The sequence below is a fragment of the Glycine max genome, chromosome 9 (genome assembly GCF_000004515.6).
Source record: "Glycine max cultivar Williams 82 chromosome 9, Glycine_max_v4.0, whole genome shotgun sequence".
Lineage (NCBI taxonomy): Eukaryota > Viridiplantae > Streptophyta > Magnoliopsida > Fabales > Fabaceae > Glycine > Glycine max.
In genome coordinates, this window is record NC_038245.2 from 33,073,550 (window position 1) to 33,088,148 (window position 14,599).

A 14,599-nucleotide genomic window follows, 5' to 3' on the forward strand; every position below is an offset into this window, starting at 1 on the left:
AGAAGATGATGGAGAATGTCTTCTCCAACCTCTCAGCCCTATTTCTCTCTGTTTTTCACGTAGCAAAACTTTGCTAGACTCTGGTTATGGTTCTTGACTAGATGTCTCTCGATTTCCGCCAATCTCAATGTTTTAAAGGCTCTTGGACTTCTCAGCTCCCGAAGGCTCACTTAGCAGGCATGTCTCGCTGAGCGAGAGTAAGTGAAATTCCGTTAAGCGAGAATGGCCGCGTTGAGCGCGAGAAGAGACAACGTCTTCGCTGGGCGGGCTGGCTATGCGCTGGGCATGCAGATCTCTGACTTATCCTCTTCTAGGGTTTCCCATCTGCTAAGCGAGTTGGATGCCTCGCTAAGTGGATGAGTCTTGCTTAGCCAATCTGCCTTGCTAAGCGAGTTCATTAGTAGCTTTTTGCACAACATTAGGTCACAAAAAATGGAGTTTCTACTCTATAAAATCACACAAGAAACAAAATATTTATAATTTCCACAAAAAGAACCATAAATTGGAGGCACATTGCTATTTTCTTGCAAATTTTCAATCCAATACTAACTCATGAATAACAACTAACAGACATGCATTGTTATTATCAGTGCTAAAATAACTAAGTAGTCATTTCTATGTCAGTATGTAGGTGTAGTATTGATTTTTTTAAATAAACGCATGCAATTTACAATATGTTGTCAAGTTTGAAAATGATTTATGATGCTTAAATGTTGCAAAAAAACATATTCATAATTTGTTAAGGACAAATTGATTTATTCCTCAAATCAACATTAACGGCTAATTAACGATAAATGGATAACAAAAATTTGTATCAAATAATTAACCATGTGTCCGTAAGTAACATACCAAATTTATAAATTAACCAAATGTCAATGTTAATAAATAAATGTATCAAATAAAAAAATTATCCACAAAATTAAAAATAACATATATAAGGCAAAAAGAAAAAACTTCAATGATCGTCCATATGTTGCCTACGTCTCGATTTGTGACCTCTAGTTGGTTGACCAATATAGCTTCTGGCGATGCTTAGACATTCTTCAGTAACAGTATAGGCTTCTATTCCTTCGATCAAGATCCTTAGGTTCAGTAGCCCCTCCAATTTATTAGCAATTGCTACATAACCATCCTAGTAAGTGAAAAAACAAATATAAAAATTGTTAGTAATAAAATAAAAAACAAAACAAAAAACACAAAATACGAAAAAAAATGTATTACCACTACATGTCGAGGACAATGCATATCAACGTCTGGTTCATCAGGTGCCGCTGCCACCACCAGTTGCTGAGGCACATCTGGTTCAACAAATGTGTCATATTGCTGAACCGACGGAACTCTAGGAGGATCCCCTTGTTGTGCCGGAGTCATAAACGAATGCAAAATCATGTAGACCCACTCCATGTAATTTGACGAACATTGGCAAGGCACTATACAAATTTTCCCTACAGGTGCAATATAGTCATCGAACTGCATCCATTTCTTCAACAGAAGCCAAAGGCATAGCAGGATGGGGCGGAATGGTCTGGATGACCCAAACTATCGTACAACCCTCTCCAATCGGTGAATGACCGTCAATGGGCCCTATTTGAGATGGTTGGAAAACAAGGAGATCACCTCAAATTCTCTAAATGAACGGTGATCACCATATGGAATCCAACACACAACATTAGGGGTCGATCTGTCCAGACGCCTACGATATGTCAACTCGGGTAATGCCTTACCAGAGGTCCACCGGCATGCACGCAGTCTCCGCTGGTCATAATCCTCGTCAACTATGGCAGAACCAATAGACAGGAAATGCTTATAGATCCAACACTACAGATATTTTACAATCATATTCATTAAAATTAGCGACAACATATAATAACCAACGCCAATGAAAAAATGTTTTATTAACATGTCAACTAACTTGTAACAGAGTGATATATCCTACAAGTTGCCTCACCATGCTCTTTGACGCCTCATTAAATTATCGTACATATGCATAAGTGCAGCAGTGTCCCAAGCGTAAGTCCCACTCTGTGTCAAGTCATGCAGTGCATCCAAGAATACAACATGCACGTTTGTGGCACTCTTGTTAGCAAAGAGTGTCCATCCAAGCAGATGCAACAAATACGCTCGCACTGCTACGATCTAGTGACATGCGTCGATTTTTTTTTACACGTCTCGCAACCAGGATAGTCAAACATAAGAGCCGTGACATTGAATCGTCTCAGCTCTTGCCTCTACAACACTGACCTCGAGTAATTCCACCAACATATAGACAACATCGTCGATATGAAGCTGCTCGAAGCTATAGAACGCCCCTATGATCGGTAAATGTAGCAACACCACCATGTCATCCAAGGTGATAGTCACCTCTCCTACGGGCAAATGGAAACTACTAGTTTCCTTATGCCAATGTTCCACGAAAGCAGACATAAGTCCTCAATTGCTCGTATCTAGGGAACATGCGATCAAAGGACTTAGTCCACTGGCAGCCACAAGGTCTTCAATCTCTGGAGTAGACCTACTGAACTTAGCCATCTTCCTTCCATGGGAAGATAACTTAAGCTTAGGACGTTCTTGGAAACAATAATATCAATCATCCAATTAAAAAACAAAATAAGTTATAAGCTACATGCTTTATGTTTTTAAAGATTTACATACCTCTCCATTCCACACTCTCAAAGCAACGTGATTTTCAAAATCTCTCAAAACTGATGTGTCATGAGGTCCGCCTGGAAAACCCTCAACATCAGTAACACCTCCTTCAACAAGTAGTTGTTGTTACTCTTTGTTTAATTCCTCTATGACCGTAGGAGAATCCTCAACAATGGCCGCCTCTTGTCACTGCCTACGGCCAGATGGGATAGACCTTCGCCATTGGGGGCATCATTATCATTGTCACTAGCCTCTCTCCTTCCTAGGATTTTTCCTATTGCTCAACCTAAAGCCCGTTTGAAACCTCTAGTTCTAATCATTATCTGTACAATATTTTTTAAAACTAACAATTTTAAAATATTTAAATTTTAGTTTCAATCATTTTTTAAAATTAACATATTTAATATCTTTTTAAAATTGGTTTCAATATTTTTTTAAAATTAACAATTTTAATATATTTTAAATTTTGGTTTCAACAATTTTTTAAAACTAACTAACAATATTTAAATTATTTTAACTTTTGGTTTCGATATTTTTTAAAACTAAAAATTTAATATCCTTTTAATATTGGTTTGAATATTTTTTTTAAACTAAAAAATTTAATATATTTTAAAATTTGGTTTCAATCATTTTTAAAACTAATTAACAATTTTAATATATTTTAAATTTTTGTTTAAATTTTTTTTAAAACTAACTAACAATTTTAAAATATTTTAAATTTTGGTTCGAATCATTTTTAAAACTAAAAAAAATATTATCACTTTTAAATATTTGTTTCAATATTTTTTAAAACTAACAAATTTATATTATTTTAAATTTTGGTTTGAATATTTTTTAAAATTAGAAAATTTAATATCCTTTTAATATTGGTTTGAATATTTTTTAAAACTAACAAATTTAATATATTTTAAAATATGTTTTCAATCTTTTTTTTAAAACTAAAAATTTTCAATATATTTTAAATTCTGGTTTCAACAATTTTTTTAAAACTAACTAACAATTTTAACTTATTTTAAATTTTGGTTTGAATCATTTTTTAAAACTAAAAAATCTAATATCACTTTTAAATATTTGTTTCAATAGTTTTTAAAACTAACAAATTTATATTATTTTAAATTTTGGTTTCAATATTTTTTTTATAAGTAACAAATTTAATATCTTTTAAATATTGGTTTCAATATTTTTTTAAAGTTAAACAAATTTAATATTGCAGTATTGTTATTTCCAAATTCGTTTATATTTATTATAATTTTTTTTACCAATCTAATTAGTAAACTAATTTTTTTTGTATTGTTTTTATACCACTATAAAATAATATCACCAAATCAATACTTATAAAATTGCTAAAATTATTTCTAATATACAAAAAAATTACATTACAAAACAAATTAAAAAATAAATTAGAAATTTTAAAAAAGTCATATGGATTGACAATCTGTGTGATCTATACAGATTGCTGATACGTATGGTTCATACGAAAATATATCCGTATGAACCATTCGGATCAGCAATCCGTATGGATCATACAGATTGTCAATCTATGTGACATTTTGTTCAGCAAAAATAATGCACAAACAAACCGAAAATGATAAAGAGAGTAACTTACCTCGAAGGAGAACGGAAATACATCAATGAATGGAGAAGAAGAAGCTTGTTGCGTGAATGAAAGCAAGGAAGAATAGGGAACGAAGAAGAACCAAGGAAGAAGAAGCAACAACGAAGGAAGAAGAAGAATAACCAGGAAGAAGAAGCAACAAGGAAGGAGCAGTCACGAAATAAATGACTTGTACGGACAAGTCACTTTTTTATAGAGAAAAGGTGAAGGCATTTTAACCCTTTCACCTTGGTTGCTGAGTGTCTCAGCAAAAATACTAGGTGCCTAAAACAACTACCATGAATGTCTGGGAAATATATTTTTTTGGCCTTACTTTTGTTAAGTAAATTTGGTTCATATTCTCACGTTTTCATTCTCAATAAGTGAGTTGATATAAGTTGATTTGTATGGAGTGGAATTAATATCAATATTATATACACTTTAATTTTTTTCCTTTCAACTTTTTATATCACATTAATTTTCACAAAAAAAAAAAATCTAACAAATTTTAGTTAACTAAACATATTCATTTAAAATATTCAGAAATGTTCTCTCATTATTATATTCTCAGAAAATGTCATTCCTACAGCTTCATGATAGCCCTCCTCATGTTATACTGGTTTCGAAACCACTTCATCCGACTCAAATAATGACTATAAGTTTTAGGGAATTTAGTTTTTGCATTGAGTTGAGGAAGTATTATTCGTTCTACATTTTGTTTGCTAAGTGACCCATTGGCATCACACAATCCCCTATTCATAGCATCCACCAAGAGGTGCAACAACTCATTGGTATCCTCCATAGTCCAAGATACATAATTATCTTTGTCTCTACTCTTTCCTTTGTTATTTTCTTGTGAATCCCCCATTTGATCGCTAATATATATATAAGAAACTAGTTATTTGACAAAAATAGTTATTGTTTCCTAATTGTCAAAAGTATAGTGACTATATCCCGAATAATATACAATTCAATAGAAAAACCAATAAAAAACTACCTAATAATAAAATAAGGGTCATGCTAACATGCGCACTTAGGGCACATGTTAAGGATACTTCCAATAGTAACTATGTCTTAAAAACAACAATTTTTGACTTTTAAAAAAGTAAATTGCACAACTTTCAATACAAAATTTCTATACATAATACACTAACAAGTGTCTTAAGGGCACATGTTAGCATTTTCCATAAAAATAATACTCATATATCATAAAATCATTTAAAAAAAAAAACTATTAACAAAATAACAATAATAATAACACAATAACAATTAAAAAATTATTAACACGATAATAATAATAATAACACGCTGTCAAAAAAATAATAATAACACATTAATAATTAACATTTTAATAATAACACAAGAAAATAATAATAATAATAATGGACGTTGTAAAAAAACAAGTTGAAGAAACAGAAAAAAAAAAAAAAAAGTTTTTTATTTTGATTTGCATATACAGTACTAAAAAAAAAGCAATATGAAATCTTGATGCATATCAATTGTCATTCTTTTGATGCATATTCATTGCCTGGACGTTGAAAACAATATGAATACGAAATCTTGAAGCATATACAACACCCTTTTCTTTTGATTTGCGTAATATACATATAGTATGAACAATATTGACTATCGATTGCCATTAAAAAAATAGGTAAAATTGATTGAAAAGTTGTAAGAGAATGAACCTGGTAGTGGTTTGTGTCTTGTTCGGCAGGAGAAGAAAAAGTCTTTGGAAGATTATGAAAAGTCTCAAGGGTTTGGGTGAGATTGTTGGAGGAGTATTTTATGTGTATTTCTAACTAAAAAGTCTCTCAAAATCCATTCCACAAAAGAATCCATCAAAATCTATTTACTTTTGAATACCAAAAGACATTTTAAAAGTGGTAAGAAATCTCAATTGAATACCAACAGATTTTGTTGCCCTGAAAAAAAAATCTTTATTGTCTTAATTGAATACCACAAGATTTGTTTATATTTTATAAAAGTCTTGATTGAATACCACAAGACTTTTTAATCATAAAAAAGTCTTTTAAAATCCTTTGAAATCTTAATCCAATACACCCCCCTTAAAATATAATCCTTTTTTTTTATTTTCTTCTTTTGTTATTTACGATCCCTACCTTACCAAAAAATAATTAAATTACTTAAATCAAATTCACAACTCCATATATGTACGAGTACGATATAAGATGAGAAGGTGTGCATGTCCTTAGATGTCTGTATTACTGTATAATTGTCTATACATGATATATACACACACTATCGCCACGACATTCATTTTTGTTTGCTCACTATCCCACACACCTTTGCCTCCAACAGTTCCCTTTTCTTATCCTACTATATTCTTAATACACGTTCTGTTTTTTCACTTTGCATTACGGATGAGACCTGCGTTGTGCTTCTGTTGCACTCTTGGTTGTGGCAATATGGCGCACCAAAACCAAGAATCATACCAATTTGATGAATGCCCCACAATTTTCAAAACTGAACGTGGTTGGTTTGAACTCATAAAGGCGCCAAACATAAAGAAGCTACATGTGATCAGTGCCATTTGGTGATCGCAAGGTTTTGAATATTGGTTGCGATCATGTTACAATCTCACCCCATTTGTTGGTATCGCATGTACACAAATGCAGTCGGTACGATCTCAACTACGATCGCAAACAATTAAAAAATCTTAATGTTACATCCCAAATTATAGTCGCAGACCTTTTTTTAAAACCATGATCTTTGTGGATAAATACAAACTCCTTAGACCTTAGTCACAACAAGATACAAAAACGCGTCAAATATGAAATCTTTACATAGATCTTAACATATGTTGTATGGATGCGGGTACGATACGGGATACGGATATGAGAAACAAGATTTAATACAAAATTCTTCAAAAATAATAAAATATGTATGTATTAATAATATAATTTAATATAAGTGTGACTACATTTTATAATGATGGAAAAAATACAAATAAGCATAATTTATAATATAAAATGAGATTAAATTCTTCAACATTGACAAAGAAGTACTTAATAATAAAAAGTAAATGTTCAACTACAACTTACAACACCTAAAGATAAATGTAATATCACACATGAACAATTTCAATCTCATCATTTTCTTGTCCATAGTTAATGAAAAGAATTATCTCCAAATTTGATTCATAAGAGAAAAAGAAAGAGTAACAATTTCAAGAATTCCAATCCCTTCAAGTATATTACATTTATCTCCACCAATATCTCACATTTAACTCTCACCGTCTTTATAACTCTTACTTTTTTTTATCCCCTTTATAACTCTTACTCTTTTTTTTTTATAAAAGAATAATATTTTTAGTTATTAGACTTGGGTAGGAGCCCAATAAATACCCAAGAATACTCATAAGTATCCAAATTAAGTTCTCATTTTTTTTTTTGAAAAATATTTTTGATACGTATCCAATACGTATTTATGAGTACCCAACAAATACCAAATACAACAACCGTTACGTCTGCGACATAATTTTAGGAGTATCTAATGATTCATACATCTTAACCTATCCGTCCAGCTAGCATGAATGCATGTCATGTCATTGATGTCAACAAAATAAATGAAAGCAACTATTTTTCTTCTTTTTTCTTTCGTGTAACTATTTTGAAAACGCAAAAAAACGGGTACGACATAATCAGTATGTTATGATTCACACATCTTAACCTACCCGTCCAGCTAGCATCCATGTCATTGATGTCAACAAAATAAATGAAACCAACTATTTTTTTTTTTCGTGTAACTATTTTGAAAACGAAAAAAAGTCAAATAAGAGTATCTATAGCGACTCCACTGGGGATCGAACCCAGAATCTCTGGTTCCGTAGACCAGCGCCTTATCCATTGGGCCATGGAGTCCTTATGTATTGTTATTACATTTTAAATTATTAAGAATGCTCTATATTAGATCAACAATTTTGCGCATAACAGTACAAGTTCCGAAGTAATGCGTTGGGCTTTTACAAATGATAAAAAAAAACTGCATAATAACCAACTAACAATACAAAATTGTTTTTCCTATATATACATATGAACATGCTGAATTAGTTTAGAAAATTTAATTGATTCAAAACAAATAAACTTATAAATGCATTAAAATACAAAAGATGTATCCTTAAAAAGATAAGATGATGTGATTGAGCATAAAATCATAAAAAATAATTAAAAATTATTGTAATTTCATAAATAAATCTCTCTCTATATATAGGATTCTGATTGAATTTAATCGATTTTCAAAAATTAGATACAAGATCAGATTTCATTAAATAAATTAATAAATATTTAATTTTTGTGGATTGCGATATTTTGTTGTTGTTTGTTTAGTTTTTAATTTCTAATTGATTTTTATTTTTCAAATTAAATTTAATTAATACACACTGAACATCCTAAAGAACTTGACAACTTTTGATGTTCCTTTTGATTTTAGGAAGTATAAATTATTTGATGTTTAACTTAAATAATCAAATTATAAATAATAACAGGATAAGTACTCTTTACTATTCCAATAAAAAAATGAACTGAATCCGTAAATTCCAAAGGAGAAAGAAAACAAAGTAAAACCACAAATTTTCATACCTTTGTTTAATTATACCCTATCTATATACCTCCTTTACAAAATAATGAAACATATATTTTCTACACCCTAAAACCAAACCAACCCCCTCTAACACCAAAACCAAAAATTCAACAACAATTCAAGAAAACACAACTTCCCATCTACACCACCAATTAAACCCAAATTAAACATTCCCCATGAATTCATTATCAAGCATCCTTGGCTGTTCTCTGTTGCTGCATCACAAACACAGAAGCCTTGCCAGCTGCATCAGTTGAAGCCAACAAATCCCCCAACACACCAAGTTCTGGATACTCACTCCACTGCAACAACCCTGAAGTTTGAGGGGTTTCAACCCCTGCTTGTCTTCCAACAATGATCAAATCATACTCAGTCACCAAAGACCTAATCACCAAAGCCGTGTCAGGCCCATCCTTCACAGTCTTCTCAATGTAGTTCACATAAGCCTCTCCCACCTTTTTGTTCACCTTTATATCATTCAGAATCTCAGTGTCAAGCATTCCCTGCCAATCCCTCGTGTTCATCTCATTGCATGAATCAACAAAAAACCTAACCACGGTGAGTCTAACATGCGGGTTCTTGGTCATTCTTTTTGCAAAGAAAAGCGCTTCTCTATCATCTTTTCCTCCAATGAAAAGCATGCATACAGTATAAGGCGTTTCAGGTGAGAAAATATGGGTCATTTGAGCTCTTTCGATTAAAATTCCAACCGAACACGGTGCTCTCTCCATGACACGATAGTTTAACTCTCGCAATGACTCGTCCTCTATCTCGATGAAGTTCCCATCAGAAGACCATTTCTTGTGAAACGGCAAGACGATGAGCGAGGCAAACTTGTCCAGGGCCAAAGTACAGATGTCATCATACATATTCTCCTGAGGGGATATCGACGTAAAGGTGTTCACCACCAACGCGCCCTTGAACTCCTGCTCGAAGTTCTGGAACGCGTCGACGAGCTTCTCCGCCATGGAGCTGTTGGAGTCGGCTCTCTTCTTCTTCTGGAGCTGGTGGCAGACGAAGAGTGGGGAGGCGCGGCCGATGAGCTCGATGAGCTGGAGCACGTAGGCGCAGACAGGGTCCTCCTTGGTAGGGAATGTGGCCTCGAGGAGGTTTATTGTTGGGGGAATGTTGTCGGGTCTGTGGATGCATGTGAGGACTCGAAGCTCGCCGTTCGTCTTGAGGTCGAAGATGTTTCGCTTTGTGTAGTTCCCTGCGTATTTCTTCATAGGGTCGTAGAGGTGGGTCAGGACCATTGGTATTGCTGTGGCGTTCAGGATGATGCACACCATCACCAGAGCGAACACGTTATCGGGCATTCCCTGCATTAATTAGGAAACAAGCAAATATAATGTTGGTGCGGTGGTAAAAGGAAGAAGAAAAGGAGAGAAATTTAGTGGGTCCTGATCACACGTACATAATATGACTATTTTGTTATTAACAAGATTTATTTGATATTCAATTAACATCGATCAAGATTCAAATCATGTATCATTTGTTAAAGAAGATAAAGATATTATCAAGTAGATAACTAGAATTTTATAACAAATCAAACATAATGAGGATTAGACCCTTTGATATATTAAAGTACATTATGAGCAACATAAAGTAGGCTCGTATAATTATATTTTATGAAATAATGAAATTTAGAAAATTACACTGAAACCCTTAAACGTTAGTCAAATTATGTATCGTATTTTTATCTTCTTTTTTTTTTACTCTATACAAACTCTTTTAATTTTGACACATTATCAATTTAATACAACAACCAATTAAAAAAGAGTATCGATATGAGTCTTAAAATAATTATTACAAAAGTAAATAATTTCAGAGAAATTACTCTAAGCATGGAAATTTATCATTTCTTATTATTGGTTAATTATGTAAAAACATTTATATTGATATTACATGAAATTTAAATTCATAATCTTAACATATATAATAATTCATGATCGAATCACATAATAGATACATTTTAATAAATTCTAATTTATATAGCATTATAACATTGTATAACCCTCTTAACACAAGCTTCACCTGATTTACTAATTAAGGGTTACGATGCTCTGAGAATGTAATTTTTTTAAGAAAAAAAAACTGGAAAGATTTGTTTTATACCCCAGAATCATGATTTTTTTTATATGGAAGACTTATGTCCAAGAATTGAATGAGCATTGGACTTATGAGAGCTATGAAATAGAATGCTTACCATGACATCTCTGACCATAGAGTATCCAGCCATTTCAACTACGCCTTTGCAATTCATAATCAAAGCGAGGGACACAGAGTCATTCAAGGGCATGTTGCTGTACAAAGGAGGCAAAGTGCATGCAACAACTTTGACAACGCTAGTCACTACAATAATAATCAGGGTTTGCACCATGAACTCGTCAACACCTCCATTCACCTTTTCTGTCCAATTCATGAAGTCTCTTAGGTCCACCCTCATAGCACAAGTGGTCACAAAAGCAGGCACCAAAACCCAATTAACAAAAGTGTCAATCTTTTTTGTGATGGCAGTGCCCAATGGAGGCCCCTCTGGGGTAGCCAAGCCCAACACACAAGGCCCAAAGAGAGCAAAAAACCCTATTCGATGTGTGGCATATGATGATAACAAAACCAATATGAGTATGCAATAGACATAGTGATCACTAACTGGGGAACCCTCTGGGGTCTGTTTTATGATCCAAAACATTGCAGGGCGAATGATGAATACAACCAATAGCACAAAGAAAACTGCGGCTGCGAGGGAAAACCAAGCTCTTGATGGCTCTTGGAACACAATTTTAGAGAAAGTTAGGATTGTTATCAAGAACAAGTTGAACACCTCAGTAACTAAAGTTGAGGATTGGGCTAATCTCCCCAACTCCGAATTGAGGATCTTGAGATCACTTAAAACTGTGCAAATGGTTGAGAAAGGGGTCATGGAGAACAAGCCAGAGATGACTCCAAGTTTTGTTGCCTGACCAATGTCTAAGTATTTTATTGAGTGAAAATGCACAACAGCCATGCTACATAGAAAGGGTGCCATTATGGCAATGGACCCTATGTTGGTGGCATTTCTTCTAGACCTGTGGACCACACTCATGTCTGTTTTGACACCAGTGTAGAAGAGGAAAAGCATGTAGCCAAATACTGAAAGCAACCCCAGATTTGCCTGAGAGTCAAAAATGAACAAGTCCCTACATTTCTGAGCCCATTTTTCTGAGAAGGTAGTTGCAAAGATTAGGCCAACCTGCTCAAAACCCCCATCAGCATATGTTAGTCAATATTCAAAAAAATAGTAACAACGGAACAGGCTAGCACATTCAACGTCATAATTAAGAGCAATTCTTGCAGCAGCACAATGCCTAGGATTTTATAAACACGATCAATTAAAAGCTTAAACATGCATTACAGTAATCATGATTAAATATGTTTTTTGACTTTTGAAAATATCACAATTTTTTTGTTTTAGTATAAAAACATGGTTTTGAAAAACAAGAATGAGATGCTTCTTAGAACTATAAACAAGTATAATGGTTAAGGTTTGAAATTATGGTCACGGTTGCAGTTTCATTAGGATGGTTGATGTTGTTTGAAATTATGGACAAATACAACCACAATTACAATGACTCTGAAAATCTTGATGTAGCAGCAGAATTGCGATCACAAAATATTTTTTAAAAAGCTTGATAAGGAGATATTAAACTACATAATTTTCCTAAATGTGAGAAACAAAGAGGAGTAAAACTTTTAGAGAGTAAAACAAAAAATGGTAATATTTTAATGGAAACATATTAAAACCAAATAATAGTAATAAAAAAAATGTGATATTCTCTAAAAATTGTAAATTAAAAATGAATAAAACCTTCATAGAATAAAACAAAAAATGGTGATAATCTCCTGGATTAAAATTATATTTAAACAAGTAATAGTAATAAGCATGACAAGGAAGTACGTGTTAATGTTCTTTTAACGTTTATCTTTATCTTATTATTGGTTCGTACGGATGCAAAAATTACTAATGTCATGATTTGAAATTGACAAGTACATAGGGACAATGGATGTGGCAAAATAAATGTGTTGAAGGGAAGGACTTACGACGCTCATGGAAGTGAATCTGGGGACTCCTAGACGACCCAGAAATGTGTGCAAGAAAAAGGTTGCAAGAAAGATAAGACACATCTGCATCTGTAACATTGGCAAAGCATTTTCTGGAAGAATGCCTTTTGTGGTGCTCCATGACATCTCTGAATTCACGCGCGGGGGCAAGTCCATGCATGTTGTAATATAAAAATTTGAATGGTTCACTAATGGATTGGACATGCTTAATTTTTATATATGCTTTATGTGTTCAATGCAACCCTTGTCTTGTTCTAATTTTTTAACCTCTAAGCATGAGAAATAATATATATAATTCAGAAGGAAAAACAATAGAGCGTAAGAGAAATTAGCACAATGATGCCAGAAATTAAGAAGTTAATTAACAATTGACATTTGTTTTGTTGTGCTTTTTGTTTCCCGAATTCTCAAGGTCAAACACCAAATCTCCAGCCAGCAGTCATTTTGAATGACCATTGACAACTAACAGATTATTAGTCCATGTATTTTGACAGTTTCATTCCAATAATATAAAAGTGAAACTTGGATTCTGTTGTACATTGCAGTTGTTTGTCAAATGATTATTGTTAATTAGGCAATCTTCTATATTTAGATAAGATGAGCGAAACTAATTAAACAACTGCGTTTGATTAAAAATAAATAAATAGACAGAGGACATACAAACCAACTCCACACTTGTACATCACAATCACATAAATTTCAAGCCCAAATAATATATCAACGATGGATTATAAATTATACTCAATCGAGATAAATGTTAATGCAAAGGCACTTTTAATATTAATAGAAATTTATTAAACATTATATTTTTAATTATTCTCCCATTATAATTATAATTATAATTATTGTGTAAGAAAAAAATTTATTCTAATATAAGAGTAATTATCATTTTAATTTTTGAATATAACATTATTAATTACTTTTATTTATATATTTCTTATATATTAATGATGAACTACAAAATTTAAAAATGAATTAATAATAATGTAAGATTAATTTTATAAAATTATTACTCTCTTTTATATATTTATTATTTTTTTATTGATACTAGTATGAGAGTCCATGCAATGCACGGATAAATTGATTAAACTTTTGAATTTTTAGTTGTATTTTATGTTTTTTTAAACCATTATGTTTTGTATCCATTATTTATAAATTTGTAGAATTAGAAGTAAATAATGCAATTAAAAGTCGTTTTGGTATCTACACTTTATACATCATGGAAGTCTCAATTTTTGAATTTAAATGGAACAAATGTACCAATAACAACATGTAAAGGATACCAAAAATTAATTACCTCCAAAACAACCATAGAAATTGAAAGTACCCCAAGCATGCAGTTTGTAAGAAATAATATGGAAAGAAATACATGAAAGTCAAATGTAATAAAATTGGAAATATATACATGTTTGTTATAATAAAGATGTTCAGATAGCTAATAACTTTACAAAGTATAGAATTATAATCTAAAGCATCATTTGTGGTATCATAATCATCAAGAGTTATACATAATAGCTAACATAGATTCGTACAAAAGTTTTTTAAATACTAATCCAAGATAGAGCAAAGTTGTCTTCTAGATTTGGAAACTCAAAAATAATTTCTTGGCCAGTTTCCAAATTTTTTTCAGCTGCAAAATACCTCCATCCAAAGTCTATT

General features: G+C 32.2%; 1 protein-coding gene and 1 non-coding gene across 2 annotated transcripts; both read right to left on the minus strand.

The window, feature by feature from the left end:
• Positions 1-8,048: 8,048 nt before the first annotated feature.
• On the minus strand, positions 8,049-8,121 carry TRNAR-ACG (transfer RNA arginine (anticodon ACG)). The gene has a single exon. It is a non-coding gene; the product is annotated as a tRNA-Arg (tRNA).
• Positions 8,122-8,858: 737 nt separating this feature from the next.
• Positions 8,859-13,096, minus strand: LOC100785558 (cation/H(+) antiporter 4). Its single transcript, XM_014761672.3, has 3 exons — positions 12,920-13,096; positions 11,046-12,071; positions 8,859-10,158 (listed from the first exon to the last, which is right to left on the minus strand). Exons 1-3 carry the CDS (start codon positions 13,094-13,096, stop codon positions 9,028-9,030), a joined length of 2,334 nt encoding a protein of 777 aa, XP_014617158.2. The 3' UTR covers positions 8,859-9,027.
• Positions 13,097-14,599: the final 1,503 nt, after the last annotated feature.